The sequence below is a fragment of the Rhinatrema bivittatum genome, chromosome 2 (assembly GCF_901001135.1).
Source record: "Rhinatrema bivittatum chromosome 2, aRhiBiv1.1, whole genome shotgun sequence".
NCBI classification, from domain to species: Eukaryota; Metazoa; Chordata; class Amphibia; order Gymnophiona; family Rhinatrematidae; genus Rhinatrema; species Rhinatrema bivittatum.
The window spans coordinates 26,488,026-26,506,026 of record NC_042616.1 but is presented as its reverse complement, the minus strand read 5'-3'; the positions used below and the strand labels follow the sequence as shown (position 1 = coordinate 26,506,026).

The 18,001-nt window shown below is 45.3% G+C and overlaps 2 protein-coding genes across 3 annotated transcripts in view; one reads left to right on the top strand and one right to left on the bottom strand.

Moving 5' to 3' along the window:
* LOC115083156 (zinc finger protein 879-like) overlaps positions 1-18,001 on the bottom strand; it is a 124,178-nt gene that overhangs the window by 65,193 nt on the left and 40,984 nt on the right. The window lies entirely within an intron of this gene.
* On the top strand, positions 400-16,199 carry LOC115083715 (uncharacterized protein C17orf98-like). 2 transcript variants are annotated; one of them, XR_003854387.1, is made up of 4 exons: positions 400-668; positions 5,034-5,133; positions 15,028-15,162; positions 15,712-15,802. XR_003854387.1 is itself a non-coding variant. In XM_029587697.1 (3 exons), the coding sequence occupies exons 1-3, from the start codon at positions 414-416 to the stop codon at positions 15,867-15,869; spliced, it is 513 nt and encodes a 170-aa protein (XP_029443557.1). In that variant the 5' UTR covers positions 400-413; the 3' UTR covers positions 15,870-16,199. The 2 variants fall into 2 exon arrangements, 1 of the variants encoding a protein (XP_029443557.1); XM_029587697.1 differs by lacking the exon at positions 15,028-15,162 and having other exon boundaries at positions 15,712-16,199.

Genomic DNA, 18,001 nt, shown 5'->3' with positions numbered 1-18,001 from the left:
CCTGCACCTTTCCTTTTTAACCCCCCCAAAAAAAGGTTACCTAGTTTCTAGTAAACTTAAACCTCTCCACCCTTTGTATCAAGACTTTGCAGCTTTGTTGTCTTCCTGGCCCTGCCCGTGGAAGCCCTGTGACACCTTTTCTTTGTTAAAGCAAAGATTATAATGAAATAAAGCAGTTTTAAAAGGCTTTTGGTGCCAGGGAGAGGACAGGCCTTTAATGGGGCCAGCCTGTCGGTTCCTTAGTGTGCGGTGGCCATAGCAACCCCCGTCGGGTTTCTGTTGCCTCTTTGCTCAGTCTCCGTCGAAAACCTGACCGCGAGCCGCTGGAAGCATTGCAGCAGCCCTTCCGCACCTTTTTTTTTTTTTTTTTTTTTTGCTTTTTCTTCTTCTTCTGGCCCTGAACAGGAAAGCCGATGCTGTCTCAAAGCAAAAGCAAAGCGTCCCACTCAGGTCGCTTTGCATCGTCTCCTTCCCGGCAGGAGTTGCGGGTGCAGGAGAAAAGCTTCATTCTGGACTGTGTGGCCATGGGGAGCATAGCCAAAGACTACAACTGTTCCCTGCCAAAGCTGGGCTCTGTGATCCCCCCCTATAACGCTCAGCGAGACCTTCACGCGGGAGCCTACTTCCTCAGCAAACCACTTCCAGCCTTGCTGAAGAGGACAGGGCAGGTGAGTATTTCCACCTCGGCTTCTGCTGCAGCTGTGTTGTCAGCTCCAGGTCCATTCAGACCTGTGTCTCGCCCTCCCCCACCCCGTCCAGCAGCCCATTTTTAATTCAAAGCTTTACTTTTAAAAACCTACTATGTACACTAAGGCATGCTATTGAATATTAAGCATCACAAGTTTAATCGTTAATGCACACGTAAGCATTACTGATAATGCAAAACAAAAAAAAAGGGTTTAACATGCTAAAAATGTTTATGAGCTGTAAAGTAGTTCATAATATAAAAATTGTTTGAAGCACATTGCATTAAGCACATGATCTATATAGTAAGCCCCCAAAGTATTTCTACCTCAACAAGTGTACTTAATTGCTTTTAGAGCATAGGCAGGCCAGCACCCTTATCTCTGACTCCACCAATATCCTTATAGGGCTGTCAAAGGCTCAAAGTAACACTCCCTCCTCTCCCTCCCCACCCCATGAGCAGAACGCTCCCCCTTCCCATAGATGGAGCCCACTCTACCCGCACCAAATATCCCATACTCATGAGCTCTGAAGAGGTCCCTGGTTATTGGCGCCAAGAACAATCCCCAGGTGCTTCTGCCCACTATCTCCATGCCGTCAAATGATGCTGCCTGACCTCATGCTCTTCATCCTGCATGGGGAGGGGCTGTTCAGGGGGAGGTGACATTCATGCCACGTAGGGGCTGCTCTGAGAAAGAGAAGGTTTAATGCCCATGTAGGGGGACTGCTCTAGGAGAGTAAGGGGATTATTTCCAGCCATCAACGGCCCTTTAAGGAGAGTGGAGAACAGCAGCGGATTCCCGATGAAGACCGGCCTGGAGATTCGCTGCCCAGGCCGGCCCAGGAGATACCACGTGGTCTGCCGAGCGCGGCTCTGTCACAGGCGCGCTCTGCAGACCACGTGACTAGAGCAACCGGCCCACCGGGGATGCCCGATCCCCCGATAGGCCAATCCGCCCCTGGTGGAGAACATAAGACTTGCCATACTGGGTCAGCGCAAAGGTCCGTCAAGCCCAGTATCCTGTTTCCAACAATGGCCAATCCAGGTCACAAGCACCTGGCAAGATCCCAAGGGTAGAAGGACTCCGAGCTGCTTATCCCAGAGATAAGCAGTGGATTTCTGCACCTCCATCTTAATAATGGTTTATGGAGTTTTCCTCCAGGAACTTGTCCAAACATTTTTTAAACACAGCTACACTAATAGCTTTCACCACAGCATCTGGCATTTAAAACTAATCGGAGAAAGTTCTTTTTCACTCAACGCACAATTAAACTCTGGAATTTGTTGCCAGAGGATGTGGTTACTGCAGTTAGTATAGCTGTGTTTAAAAAGGATTGGATAAGTTCTTGGAGGAGAAGTCCATTACCTGCTATTAATTAAGTTGACTTAGAAAATAGCCACTGCCTTTTCTAGCAACAGTAACATGGAATAGACTTAATTTTTGGTACTTGCCAGGTTCTTATGGCCTGGATTGGCCACTGTTGGAAACAGGATGCTGGGCTTGATGGACCCTTGGTCTGACCCAGTATGGCATGTTCTTATGTTCTTACATCATTGAATTCCAGAACTTAATTATGTGTTGAGTAAAAAAATATTTTCTCTTATTAGTTTTAAATGTATTACCCAGTAACTTCATTGTGGCACCCCTGGTCTTTTTTCTTGGAAAGCGTAAACAACTGTTTTAACATTTACTCATTCCATTCATAACCTCTTTAGCCTTTCTTCACAGAGGAATTGTTCCATCCCCTTTATCATCTTGGTTGCCCTTCTCTGTACCTTTTCTAATTCTGCTATATCTTTCTTGAGATGTGGTGACCAGAACTACACGCAGTACTCAAGATGAGGTCACACCATGGAGCGACACAGAGGCATTAGGATATTCTGTTTTATTCTCCATTCCTTTCCTAATAATCCCTAGCATTGTGTTTGCTTCCTTGGCGGCTGCTGCACACTGAGCAGAAGATTTCAGCTTAATGATGATGCCCTAGATCCTTTCTTTGAATGGAGACACCTAATGTGGTTACTATTTCTGGCAGCAGGAAAAAAAGATGCATTCCTACTGCTGGTAACATTTATGTGTTACTGTGTTAACGGCTTTCCACCAGGGCCGGTGCAAGGGTATTAGGCGCCCTAAGTGACTCTTCAGTCTTGTGTTCCCTGCCTCTCCTCCCTTACACACCTGCCCATCAGTCGCAGCTCTGGCACAGCATCCACCTCTCACCCACATCCTGCATCCACCTTCTTTTGTCCCCTTTCCACAATACCCAGCATCCCTTCTCCCTCTCCTCCTGTCAAGCAACTCTCCCCACCCCACCCCACCCCAGCCACTCCTCCTCTTTCTCCCCTTCATTCCCTCCTCAGCACACTAGCATCATTTGAATTTCATTGTCTCCCTGTTTCAGTGCCCAAATCCTCTCTCTCTCTCCACCCCATCCTCACCTGCCCAGTACCCTCTCTCCACAGTTTCCCCCCTCAGCTTCACCTCTGCTCCATCTACCCAGCAGTCATTTGTTTCTCTCTTATGGTGCCATGCCTTAAAAGGGGCTAGGCGACAGCTGAAGGTTTCCAAAGATTTTGCAGACCCTACTACCCTCCTTCCTCCTGAAATGTTGGCACACTAAGGTGACTGCCTAGTTTGCCTAATGGAAGAACCACCTCTGCTCTCCACAGTATTTACTAAGAGTGCTTCTCAACCTAGTCCTTGGGACAAACCCAGACCTTCTGGATTTCAGGAATTCCACCATGAATATGTATAGTATAGATCTGCATAACATGGAGGCACTACATGCAAATCTATCGCATGCATTCTCATTCTGGATATCCTGAAAACACAATAGCTGAGCATGTGCTGAGGACTGGGTTGAGAACCATTACTGCATTAATGTTGGCATGCTTATGGGTATTTTTTATGTGTTTTAGAAAACAGGGGTCATAATGAACACAAAGCACAGCAGCCAGCTCATTTTAACATAGTTAATGACAGCAGATTTAGACCAGAATGGTTCATTCAGTCTGCCCAGCAAATTGCTTAGGGTAATAATTGTCACTCCATGCAGGTACTCCCTATAGTTATGTTAGCTTTAAGTGGTACAGAGGTTAGCCTATATCTTCATTTCCATTCTCCAGCCACTAGGGATCATCTGTGTTGTTCCATGATCTTTTGAATTCCGTTACCATTGTTTCTTCACTACCTTGTTCAGGAGGGCATTCCATGCATCCACCATCTTTTCCAGAAGAAATATTTCCTGACATTGTTGAGCCTTCCTCCTTGGAGTTTCATATCATGACCCCTATTTTTACAACTTCCTTTCCATCAGAAAAAGTTTGATTTTTGTGCATCGTTAATTTCTTTCAGGTATTTAAAAGTCTGCATCGCATTGCCCCTGCCTCTCCTCTCCTCCAGGGTACACATATATTTAGGTCCTCCAGGACTCTTCCTATAACTCTGTGGGTGCAAATCTCATACCATTTTGGTTGCTTTTCTCTGGACCGCTTCCATCCTGTCCTTACTTGTTTTGAGCTACAGTCTCCAGCACTGAACACAGTATTCCAGGTGAAGCCTCACCAACATCCTTTCCAGGGACATTATCATCTCCTTTTTCGTGCTGGTTATGCCTTTTTCTATGCAGCCCAGTATCCTTCTAACCTTACATTGCTTTCTACTTTCATATCATCAAACACTATCACCCCGAAGTCTCTTCTGGTCTGTGCACATGAGTCTTTCACCCCCTGCTGCATACAGCTCCTTTGGATTAATGTAACCTAAGTGCATGGCTCTGCACTTCTTGACATTGAATCCCAGCTACCAAACCTTTGACTACTCCTCGAGCTTTCTTAGATCCCTTCTCATTTTCTATGCTTCTTCAGGTGTGTGCATGTAGCTGCAGATCTTAATGTCACCCACAAAAAGATAAAAACTTTACCTTCTAATCTCTCTGCAATATCACAAAGATATTGAACAGAACCAGTCCCGGAACAGATCCTTGAGGATCTCCACTTCTCACACTTTTCTCTCTTCAAAGTAAAATTCCATTTATTGTCAAGTCAGCCCATTTGTAATCCACTCCACCACCTTGGGAACCATTCCCAGGCTTCTCATTTTATTCATGAGCCTTCTATACGCGACATTTCAAAAGCCTTGCTGAAAGCTCTGAGCCTCTCTCCTTGGTTGTATACTTTAAACGCACCATATTCATCTGGCTTACAAGGGCCAGGCTTGGCAATTTATACTGCTTATGGATGATGCAGTTGCCGATTGGATTGCCTAGTGCAACATCCCTAAAGCTGGTCTTTGACCTAGTGATAAACTGTAATGCATATCTAACACAAGAGGCTTCTGTTTTAACAGTCAAATGGCGGAACCTCCACCTATGGTGAACTGGCGGATCGCTTTCAGGTCAAGGGAGCTGCTGCCCTCTATCTGAGCACCAGGAATAATGCCGGCGCAGGTATCACTAAGCAATAACTCAGACTTCTCTGCTAACATCGCATCAAGGAATGCAAAACTTATGAAGGATGTAATACAGGTGCATGTATGACAAATATTTAAAATAAGTTTAATTTGGATTTATTAAGCACCTTTCATCTAAGTGATCTTAGGGTGCTATACAACTTGAATATTTCCAAACTGTTCATTCAGCTGCCCCAGGGGATGGTCAGCTTGGGATTTTGGTGCAGAGAGGCTACATGTAAGTTTCCATAGGGTGCTTGAGAGACCACCCTGACCGTGCATTTCCTGATATTGATTTTGAACAATCATTTGACAAAGTCCCTCATGAAACACTTCTTAGGAAATTAGAGAGTCATGGGATAGGAGGCAGGGTCCTATTGTGGATTGCCAACTGGTTAAAAGATAGAAAACAGAGAGTAGGGCGAAATGGTAAATTTTCCTAATAGAAAAAAGGTGAATATTGGAGTGCCAAAGGGATTGGGACTGATGCTTTTTAATATATTTATAAATGATCTGGCAATGGGAACAAGTGTGAAGTGATCAAATTTGTCGATAACACAAGATTATTCAAAGTTGTCGGATCACAAGAGGATTGTGAGAAATTGCAAGAGGACATTTCACTTATCTACATTAAATTTCATTTGCATGCCCAGTCTCTCAGTTTTACAAAGTTATGCACTTAGGGGCAGATTTTATAAATCTGCGCACACGCGTACTTTTGTTCGCGCACCAGGCGCGAACAAGAGTATGCGGGATTTTAATAGATACGTGCGTAGCCGCGCGTATCCATTAAAATCGGGGTCAGCGCGCGCAAGGCTGCCCAAAATCGGCAGCCTGCACGCGCCGCGCAGCCTGCCTTCGTTCCCTCCACCCCCCCCCCGCATCTTCCCTTCCCCAACCCACCCCGCCGGCCCTATCTAAACCCCCCCTACCTTTGTCAGCAAAGTTACGCCTGCCGGGCCGGCTGCCGCGCTCCATGTTCCGGTCCGGGGGCTGGTCCGGAGGCCGCGGCCACGCCCCTGGAACGCCCCCGGGCCGAAACCATGCCCCATGGCGCCACCCCTGAAACGGCGCACCACTCCCGGCATGCCCCTGACACACCCCCGACACGCCCCTCCATGCAAGACCCGGGACTTACGCGCGTCCCGGGGCTTGCTCGTGCCGCTGAGCCCATGCAAAATAGGCTCGGCGCGCGCAGGGGGGGTTTGGGGTAGGTTTTCGGGGGGGGTACACGCGTACCCCTTTGAAAATCTACCCCTTAGGGAAGAGTAAACTAAATTATAACTACAAAATACAAGGTGTATTTGTTGAAAATCGTTGAAATCTTCTTCTCAGTGTGCAGCAGCAGTCAAGAAAGTAAATAGAATGGTAGGGATTATCAGGAAAGGAATGGAGAATAAAACAGAATATCCTAATGCCTCTGTATCGCTCCATATTACAACCTCATCTTGAGTATTGCATGCAGTTCTGATCACCATATTGTTGTGAATCCCGACCGTGGGAGTCCACTGCCTATCTTCAGTCGGTCACGGCGTCCTCTGCGATGTTCCGGGCCGCAGCGGGGCCTAACCGCTGCGCTCTCCCCACGAGGGAGACACTGCCGTCTTCCTGCTCAAAACCCCACCCCTTAGGCACGCGTGCAGGGGCTCGGGTTTAAAAGGGGCCGTGGTGGGTAACTTCGGCCCGGCCCCTAAACTGATGTCAGACGCTACAGGGTATTTAAACCCTCTCAGGAACTCCATTCCTTTGCCTTAGCAACAGGTCCTTCTCTGTTGGTGCTAGTTGCTGACCTGAGTTCCTGATCCTGTTCCTGCCTTCCTCAGTTCCAGTTCCAGCCCTGCTCCGCTCTTGAGTTCCTGTTCCTGCTTCCCTCTTGGCCTGCTGCTCTGGTTTGACCTGTGCTTGGATTCTGGTTCGTCTTCAGCTGCTGCCTGCCCCGACTTCTGGTTTGTTCCTCAATCCCACTTGTCTTCAGCCTGCCCCAACCTCCGGCCTGAATCTCCGTTGCGCTCTGCTGGCGCCTGCCACAATCCCTGGACTGCTCCGGTTTTTGCCTGAAGCAGTGCTGGGGGTTTTGAAACCATTGCTTCATGAGGTTTGCCTTGCAACCGGCACAATTCCCATCGGATCAGGTTAAGACAACGTACATACTGTCGCTCTTGGATGGGTGAGCTCTAGCTTGGGCCTTGCCGCGCTGGGAACAAGGCAACTCTTTGCTCGGGGATATGCAGCAGTTTACTCACACATTCAGGACTGTGTTCGATGAGCCAGCTTGGAAATCTACTGCTGCTACCGAGCTTTTGCATCTTTGTCAGGGATCCGGTCTTCTAGTTGACTATGTGGTGGAGTTCCGCACTTTAGCATCGGAGCTGGGTTGGCGGGAGGATAGTTTGCAGAGCATTTTCTTGGAGGGCTTGTCTCCTCGAATAAAGGATGAACTTGCAGCTCAGGATCTCCCGCAGGACCTTGAGACTCTAATAGACCTTGCAGGGCGGATCGACCGTCAACTCCAGCAACGAGCTCGGGAGGTCAAGCCTGCTAAGCAACCAGTCTCACTGGCTCCTTCCTTCCCACGTCCTTTGGTTCCCACTTCTGAATCTTCAACAGTTGCGGTGAGGAACCCATGCAGCTGAGACACAACCCTCTGACTCCTGAGGAGAGAAAGCACCGCCGTTCTCTAGGCCTCTGCCTGTATTGCGGAGGTAAGGGTCATCTGCTGGCCCAATGCAGTGAGCGGCCGGAAAACTCCAGGGCCTAGGTGTTATCGAGGAGCTGACCCTAGGCTGTGTAAACTCTGCTCCTCAATATACCGTTCTAGTTACCCTTGAATATCCAGGGGGAACATTCTCCACTCTTGCCTTCGGTGACTCCGGGGCCGGAGGAAACTTTATTCTTGCGGACCTTGTATAGCAACTACAGCTCTCTGTTCTTCCTCGCCAGCCACCACTACAGATTTTGTCCATTCATGGTACACCACTTCCTGGGAGTCTCTCTGCCACCACGGTCCCCATGAACTCCACATCGAAGAAATTTCTTTTTCTGCTCTTGGGCTTGCTGTGGCTTCAGAAGCACTCACCTGTCATCTAATGGGACACTCTTCAAATAGCGGCATGGAGTCCGCATTGCTTCTCATCTTGCTTACCCAAGATACCTCGACCTTGCATTTCTCTGCTGGCCACTTCCTTATTGTTGCCCATACAATACACTAACTATACGGACGTATTCTCCAAGGAGATGGCCGAACTTCTTCCAGAACACCATCCCTTTGATTGTGCCATTGATCTACTACCAGGCACCATGCCACCTCTAGGGCATGTGTATCCATTGTCTCTTCCGGAGACACAAGCAGTATCCCGCTATATCAAAGAGAATTTGGACCATGATTTCATTTGGCCTTCAAATTCACCTGCGGGAGCGGGATTTTTTATGTCGCAAAGAAAGATGGCTCCCTCAGACCTTGTATTGATTACAGGGGGCTCAACGCCATCACTCACTGACAGACATCCATTGCCACTCATCCTGGAGCTCCTGGACCGACTACAAGGAGCCAAGATTTTCACTAAGCTTGATCTGCGGGGGGGGGGGGGGCCTACAACCTAGTATGAATTCGCCCAGGAGAGGAGTGAAAAACCACTCTCAACATGCGTGATGGGCATTACGAGTACCTTGTTATGCCATTTGGGTGTGTAATGCTCCTGTGGTTTTCCAAAACCTAATGAACGAGGTGCTTTGTGACATGCTCCACTCATCCATCATAGTCTGTCTGGATGATGCACTAATATACTCGAAAGACCTCTCTACACATCAACAGCAAGTTAAGCAAGTGTTACAAAGGCTTTAGGACAACTGTTTGTTCGCCAAGTTGGAAAAATACTTATGCGAACAAGTATCTCTATCCTTTTTGGGATACTTGGTGTCCTCTACAGGATTCCATATGGACCCAGAGAAAGTGTCCGCCATCAAGGATTGGCCTCAACCGGTGGGGGGTGAAGGCTCTCCAACGATTCCTCGGGTTCGTAAATTTCTAGACAATTCATATCTCACTACTCCCAAAAGGTGGCTCCCCTTACTGCCCTCACCAAGAAAGGAGCAAACACCAAAGAATGGCCTTCGGCGGTACGTCAAGCTTTCGAGGAGGTGAAAAAAGCCTTTCTGCTGGACGCCTGCTTGCATCATCTGGACCCTCAACGACCATTTATAGTAGAAGTGAATGCTTCGGATCTAGCGGTTGGGGAGGTCTTCAGCCAAGTGTCCACCAAGGGGAAGTTGCTTCCTTGCTCGTATTTCTCTTGGACGTTCTCTGCTGTCAAAAGGAACTATTAACAAGGTATTACTGGTGGCCCCACGTCAAGTGGGATGTCCAAGCCTATGTCAGCTCTTGCCCGACCTGCGCCTGACAGAAACCTTTGCCAGGCTGTCCTTGGGCTCTCTTACAACCGCTTCCCATACCTGCCGAACCGTGGACCACCCTCTCTACTGATTTTGTAGTGGACTTACCTTTATCCAAAGAAAAGACTGTCATTTGGGTCACGGTGGACAGGTTTTCTAAGATAGCCCACTTTGTACCACTTACCAAGCTTCCTTCAGCTCCTGAGCTGGCACGGCTGTTTACTCAACATATCTTTCACACTCCCGGATTGCCACTCCATATTGCTTCAGATTGTGGATCCCAGTTTACAGCAAAATACTGGAGGGCACTTTGCAAAAAATTTGGAGTTCGTTTGGACTTTACTTCTGCTTTCCATCCTCAGGACAAGCAGAACGCACTAATCGTTCACTGAAGGCCTTCCTATGATCCTTGGTGGAGGATAAACAAGATGATTGGGTGTCCCTACTACCATGTGCTTAGTTCTCGTACAATCATCATGTCCACTCGGCTACTGGAACCTCCCCCTTTCAACTTGTTTATGGTAAACAACCCAAGCCTCCTTTGCCACTTCCGTTGATGGTACCTAAACCTGCGGCCCAACTCACTGCTCGGCAGCTTCATTCCCTTTAGGAGGCCACACAAGCTAAATTGCAACAGACGGCTGCTGTCACCAAAATAAACACTGACAAACACCATCGACCAGCTCCAGTGTTCAACCCTGGGGATAAAGTTTGGTTGAGCACTAAACATATCCGACTCCGCATTCCTTCCATGTGCCTGGCACCCAAGTACATCGGTTCATTTGTAGTTTCAGAAAGAATGGGTACAGTATCTTACCGTACATCTTCCAACCACTTTAAGAATTTACAACATTTTCCACGTCTCGTTACTCAAACCATTGGTACTTTCAGTCTTCCATTGTAAACCGCCTGAACCCTCCAAACCGATAGCGGAGGAGTAGACCATTTACCAAGTAAATGAGGTGTTGGATGTACGCTTATATCATCACAGAGGGGAGTATCTGCTTTCTTGGGAAGGTTGTGGCCCAGAGGAGAACACCTGGGAGCCTGCAGTCAACATTCTGGATAAATCCCTTCTCCGCCAATTTCATCAGGATCATCTGGATAAACCAGAATCCCCAGGGAGGGGGCGTAAAGGGGGGGGGGTACTGTTGTGAATCTCTGCTGCAGGAGTCCATTGCCAGGTCCCCACCTTAACTGCTGCCTATCTTCACTTGGTCGCATCCTCCACAATGTTCCGGGCTGCAGCGGGAACTACCCGCGGCACTCTCCACACGAGGGAGACGCCGACATTCATGCTTAAAACCCCGCCCCTTAGGCACATGCATGCAGGGGCTTGGGTTTAAAAGGGGCAGAGGCAGGAAACTTCGACCCGGCCCCTGAACTGATGTCGGACGCTACAGGGTATTTAAACCCTCTCAGGAACTCCATTCCTTTGCCTTAGCAACAGGTCCTTCTCCGTTGGAGTGCTAGTTGCTGTTCCTGTGTTCCTGACCTGAGTTCCTGATCCTGCTTCTGCCTTCAGTTCCTGATCCTGTTTTCCTCTTGGCCTGCTTCTCTGGTTTGACCTCTGCTTGGATTCCCGTTCATCTTCATCTGCTGCCTGCCCCGACTTCTGGTTTGTCCCTCTGTCCTGCTAGTCTTCAGCCTGCCCCAACCTCAGGCCTGGATCTCCATTTTGCTCCGCTGCCACCAGCCACGAACCCTGGACTGCTCCGGCTTTTCCCACTTTGCTGCCAGCCCAGACCCGGACTTTACTTGATCTTCTCTGTGCCAGGAGACCCTCGCCTAAGTCCTACTGGCACCCTCGCCTAAGTCCTACCGGCACCCAAGAGCTCAACCTGCGGGGAACGAGGGCTGGTAAAGTTGAAGGTCCTGTTCGGTCTCCTGGTTCAGCACCGCCTACCGGCTACATCTCCGCTGCAGGCCTTCCTCCAGAGGCTATCACACTCTAGCCGGACTAAGGGTCTATGTTCTCAACACACATCTCACGAAAGATATAGCAAAATTAGAAAAGGTACAGAGAAGGGCGACCAAGATGATAAAGGGGATGGAACAATTCCCTTATGAAGAAAGGCTAAAGAGATTAGGATTCTTCACCTTGGAGAAGAGACGGCTGAGGGAAGATATGATAGAGGTCTATAAAATAATGAGTGGAATGGAACAAGTATAAGTTAGTTGTTTACTCTTTCAAAAAGTACAAAGACCAGGGAACACACAATGAAGTTACTGGGAAATACATTTAAAACTAATAAGAAAATATTTCTTTACTCAATGCTTAATTAAGCTCTGGAATTCATTGCCAGAGGATGGGGTAAAAGCTATTAGTATAACTGCGTTTAAAAAAGGTTTGGACAAGTTCGTGGAGGAGAAGTCCATTAACAATTATTAAGGTAGAGTTGCAGAAATCCACTGCTTATTCTTGGGATAAGCAGCTTGGACTAACTACCCCTTGGGATCTTTCCACATACCTGGGACCTGGCTTAGACACCATTGGAAACAGGATACTGGGCTTGATGGACTCTTGGTCTGACCCAGTATGGCAAGCCTTTATGTTCTTAAGTAAGGCAAACTGCATCTTCCTTCTGTTTGCAGACACCCTGGCAGAGTTGACAAAATGAAACTACTTACTTTGCAGAGCAGCAGCAAGCCATCAAGCACTGCCTCAGCAGCATAAGCCTATAACCATTGCTTCAGTCTGCAACTTATTTTTAGCTGTACTACAGCAGGCCATTCAAGTAAAGACAGAATGTTAAGCATAGCTCTAAAACATTGAGGGTTTATGTAAGTTAGCCAGACAAGACTTATGCGGCTTACTTACGGGATATTCAGTAGCACGGCTGTGCTGCTTAATATCCTCCTTAAAATCGCCACTTAACAGGATAAATCGTATCCAGCTAAGGTAGATCTGCTCTATGGGAGGTCTAGTTTATCTGGCTGAGTTATCTAGATAAGTAGCAGCGCCCTGATCCAGCCACTGCCCATCCAGTAGATATTATGTAACTTTGCTTGATTCAGCCTTCTTGTTCTTGGTTACACTTGTTTATCCCCCAAGTTCCATGTAAACCGGCCTGATGTGAATTCTATTCGTGAAGTCCGGTATAGAAATATATAATAAATAAATAAATAAATATCTGGCTGACTACTTAGTCAAGTTGCTTTTCTGGATAAGTGGTGGCGCCTAAACATAGTTGGATATTAAGCTAAGTAGTGCTGACTATTAAGGCCCTGAGTTTCTTGGAGTTTTCAGACTATGCACAGCAATTTGACTATAATTCAAACTTTTACAATAGCTCTACAATATTTATCTTCCTATCTGATGTACTACAAACTTCTAGAACTGTTTGAAGAATGTAGTTGACTGCCTGACCTGGCTTCAGGTAGTAAGGAAGAGGTGGGGCAGGACCATAGCTCATACATTTTGAAGCATCGCTCACAGGGTTTATATGGTTGCTCACATGCTTATTTCTTTGTGCTATATACAGAAATGCAACACTAATACTGGCGCTCAAAAATTGTTGCTTACATGAAAAAAAAAATGTGCACACGCCTAGTCACTCGGAGGGAACATTGAGCAGGACTACTTTTTCAACTCCAGTTTCTAAGCTTTTCACACTGGTACACTCTCAGCATACTTTGAAACCAAAATTGAAAGGTTGGAACTAACTCACCTGTTCTTTCAGACTTGCGTTTAGATGGCCACCGAAATAGGGCTACCAGCTGGTTCATTTTTGATGGACTGGGTAGTCCAGCCCTGATTTTATCCCATTGCATGAACTTGTAGTTTTATTTTTTTTTACAAAACACAAGTACAAGTCCACACATGCAACAGAGTATAACCAGGACTGCCTCAGCCTGTGAGTAAAAGCTGGAACCAGCTGGTCAACTCATACCTTACTCATGGCTTAAATTCTTGGAAGACCTGAAAAAAGAAATTTGTCCCACTTCCCTCCTCTTCAGGTGCCTTGCAGTCTCTTCTCTCTGCACATTTTGTGATTTAATTTTGAAAAGGTAGACCTTTAAATCCACAAACTGAAGGCAATGCCTTTCTATTGGACTAAGTTAATAAATTTGTCACTTAACTATTGTGAGCAGTGCACATCAGATCAGTACAGAATGATCCATGGATGATGTTACTTGAATTTACAAGTAAAGTACAGGTTGCTTACAATGTTTACATCACCATTCAGGGCTGACTGCAGAAGGAACGCTTTGAAAAGGGGACATCAAGTTATTTTTAGAGGGTGGGGGTCTATCCGCCCTCAGCAGAATCCCGTCTTGCTCCCTCATAACCCTCTCTTCATTTCATCTTACATTCTGCACGATCCTCTCTCTCAATCATTTTTTCTCCTCCTCTGAACTAAGTTTCCTTATCTTGCATCCATGACATTCTCTTTCACTTTCTCCCCCTATCTGTACAGTCCTTTCTCTCAGGCCCACACATCCATGTGATTCATTCTCGCTGCCCTTCCCTCAAACTGCGCGGGGTCATCATCTTTCCCCTCCCTCCATCTGGCAGGAAGGGAACAGCACTTCATGCTATATCGGCTCTTCCACCAGCCAGGTGAAGTCTGAGCTTTGAACTATGGTGTCAACAGGTCCTGCAAGTTCACAGGGCACCACGCATTCAAATCAGAGCGAAGCTGGCTGGCAGGGGAAACAGACATTATTATTATTGTGTTACCTGCTTGCTCCTCAGCTCGCAACGCATTACATAAAATACATTTATAGTAAAAAAAAAAACACAAAAATCAAAGCATGACAATCATAATCAAGCCGATCATTGTCTCACTGGATATAAACAGAACAATAAAAAAAGAAAAAGCTGGTCAAATATTTGTCTTACAAATTTGAATGCCAAGCATCCATCTCCTCCTGATACCTGGAGATCGTGCAAGGGATTAGGAGGGGATCAGAGGATCAAACCGCTTTGAAGTGCAAAAATGCAGAAATAAATAAATAAAAGAATAATGCTGGTTAATGCTATCCCAACTCAAAGAAACCAGGCCTGCCATCACTAATATAATCTGTAATTTGCTTGTATATTCAGGCAGCATCATCTATAGCTCATTCTGCACAGAAGTTTTTTTTATTTATTTTTAATTCTTTATATACCGACCTTCATGACAGGTCATATCAGGTCGGTTTACATTGAACCTGGGGTTAACATTAAGGGGGTAATTTTCAAAAGGAGTTACATGCTTAAATGTAGCTACTATTGTAGCAATTTTCAAAAGCCATTTACTCAAGTAAAGTGCACTTATGTGAGTAAATCCTATAGACAAGTCAATGGCATATATTGTAGCAATTTTCAAAAACCCACTTACTCGAGTAAAGTGAATTTACTCCAGTAAACCTGGTTTTTACTCGAGTAAATGCTTTTTAAAATCAGGCCCTAAGTTTGGAGCAGAGTTCTAGAAAGCAGGTCACAAATGTGTTCGTTAGTCTAATGAAAGCTATTGCCTAAAACCTGTTTTTTCTACCTTTATTTTTATGTATCAAGGTGGACTAACAAGGCAACCACATTATTCATTTTGAAAAGAAAAACAAGTTCTTTAAGGTTGACCAAAACTTCATTCAAGTCAGTCTTTGTCTCTATATGTATCCTGCTCCTTCCAGCGATAAACGGGGCTCTGATGTAAGCAGTAAGCACATGCAACTGCAGGCAGACATAGATGCAGGTGCAGAGGGTGGATGAGTATGTGTAGCACCGCCCTACATTTATTTGTTTTATTTAAAAAAAAAAAAATGTAAATGCTGAACAGTATGGATATTCCCAGCACCTCAGTCAGACTTATGAGGCACACTGCAGGCCATTTCAAATTCAACTTTTGGGAATAGCAATCTCTACTTAAATATTTATTTACAGTAATTAGTAATTGTGGGGTTTAAAATGCCAGTCCATGAGGAAAAAGAAATGTAAGCCAATAGTATGGTAGGAATAAGTTGTGATCTGACACCAAACTTACCACCGTATCTAAGACTTTCAAGAAATTAGTACATATCATGCCAATTAAATATTGTTAGGCCACAAGAGATACAGTGTGTTATGTGTACATAGTTGGCTGCTATTCCTTCACAGTACTTCCTTCCTCAGCATTCATCTTCCATGGTCCTAGATCATAAGAAAGAGCATGAGGATTCATAAACAGATCTAATGATGACTATCTGGCCTTCCTTTCATCAGGTCACTCTGAAGACTATGTGAGGGGTCATGGCTTATTTCTAAGCACAATCAAACCATTCTTCGGATACAACGGCAATTATGGATATAGGAGAAATGTACCATCATTACGCAAGACACCATCAACTTTTGGGACACTGACCAACCTGCCGCTTCATTAACTCTCAAGGACTGTTTTACCCTGTAAAAATACTATCACGATAGGATGAATGACTGATTTTACTGCTTTTTTTTTTTTAATTTAAAAAAAACCAAACAAAAAACCCTCTTCAGACAGGAAAGTGCCATATTCTGCACCCCAACCACTGAGAATGTCATGAATCTGCCCCTGATGTAATCAATTCTGTTTTGAAGATCTGAAATTTTAGGACTGTAGCAGGTATCAGCAATACAATTTCTAGGAATCTTCAATGGAGAAAAAAGCTGAATAAAACCTTTGATATGTGATTTTGAGTTCCCATAAACAAATCAGAAATTGTTATGTAAGGTCTGGATATTCTCTGTATAGCATTTGTATCCATATAGTAAACAGGGACACTCAGGGACACTTAGCTTCAGTACAGAACCACAGAGGTCCAAGGACAAAAGGCATGTACAGTATTTCATTGTACTGGTCTCTTGGTTGCCATATAACCTTACCACCAAGTGTTTGTCAGAAACAGAGCTGGTCTCTGGGGGCTGTAAATCAAACTAAGGTGAAGCCAGACTCAGGCAAACTGACCTGCTCTGTGATGGGCATCGGGCAACCCAAAATAAAAGATCAAAGGATAAGCCAAAAATGTATGAGCAAAAGCTTGCAGTAGCCACAATTCCAACTGAGTGACATTCCCAGATCCCATCACTGTATGACAATGGTCTCCAGAAAACAGGGCTATAGCTACATACTCACAAAACTATTCACCCACATGCAGAGCTGCTGCTGTGTTTATTGAGGCACTGCACAAAGATTTTTAATTATGTCCATTGTCCAGATACTCACCCTTGCCTTGCATTGGAGACAACAGATTGGTCGACCAGTGGTCTCTTGCCCCTGGGAATTGTATGCCAAGTTATTTGTAATCTACTTATGATGGAACAGTGACTTTTCTGTGCCAGCAGATTTGTATAGTAAATTTTGCATAAAAATTTCAGTGTCTGTCTATTTCATCAAAAGAAAAGATCTCCAGAGTCACACCACTAATGAAATTAAATTAAGCGGTAATGAACTGTCTCCACGATACCCCTAACACCTACTTGGGGTTAGCTTCATGGCCATTTGAGGTTCCTGAGTGCACAGATTTAGCTGGTCAAAAAGGGGTCGGATCAGAGGTGTGCTGCAGACAGGCTTTAATTTAACTATGGAGTTAATGTGCTATTTACTAGTGCTTCATAAGTTTTTCTTACCAATTTTAGTGGTTATCACATGCATTAAAAGGTGCTCTAACACTTCCAGCCAAAACAAGGGTTTGTTTATTCATACTTCATGCCCCACCTATATAGAAGATCTAAGCAGGTTACAAGAAAATATGAGCTCCAGATTCATGAACTGTGGCAGTGGCACATCTATTTTTAGTGAACACCAGTTTTCAAATTTGCAGAAACTATAAGGGAGAACCTTCCCATAATCCTTCTAAAGGTGTGCCTCATACAGCTAATAGGACTGCAATGAAATTCTCATTCTGCAGCAGTGATTCCTGAAGCAACCTTTGGGACCCCTCAATGGGTCTGGTTTTCAGGAATAAACCAAAAGAAGCAAATTAGCCTGCTTACTAAACAAAATGTTTGTAAACGTATTTCATGCAAGTTTACTGCTGGATTTAGTAACCACTGTGCTACACTAATCTTTTTAAGATGGGAGACTGGGCCCCAAATAATTCCACACTTAAACGGGCTCAATTCCTTTGTCATAATGTTCTCTAATCTTTTGTATTTATTTGCAATTCTTACCCTCTGTTTCAAATTCCCCTTTTAATGTAGGAGAAAAAGAAATATCCTGCTCCACAATTTTATTTTATTTTATTTTTTAAGTATTATGAGTTCACACTGATATAGTTCTAAAAACTGATTTTCATTTCTCCTTTTCACAACTGGAAATTCTGCTTTTTCTACAGTGGTTGTACATTATTCAATGCCTATTACTAATGGACATCAGTATAGGTTACTGTAAGCAAATCACTGATTTCAAAACTGTCCGTAACATAAGAACATGCCATACTGGGTCAGACCAAGGGTCCATCAAGCCCAGCATCCTGTTTCCAACAGTGGCCAATCCAGGTCATAAGAACCTGGCAAGTACCCAAAAACAAAGTCTATT

Bases quoted from the DNA above. Each gene is read 5' to 3' on its own strand.
- LOC115083715 (XM_029587697.1), top strand. From the start codon at position 414: ATGCTGTCTCAAAGCAAAAGCAAAGCGTCCCACTCAGGTCGCTTTGCA. The intron at 669-5,033 runs GTGAGTATTTCC...CTGTTTTAACAG, and splicing joins TGCTGAAGAGGACAGGGCAG to TCAAATGGCGGAACCTCCAC. The intron at 5,134-15,711 runs GTATCACTAAGC...TCCTTTCATCAG, and splicing joins CAGGAATAATGCCGGCGCAG to GTCACTCTGAAGACTATGTG.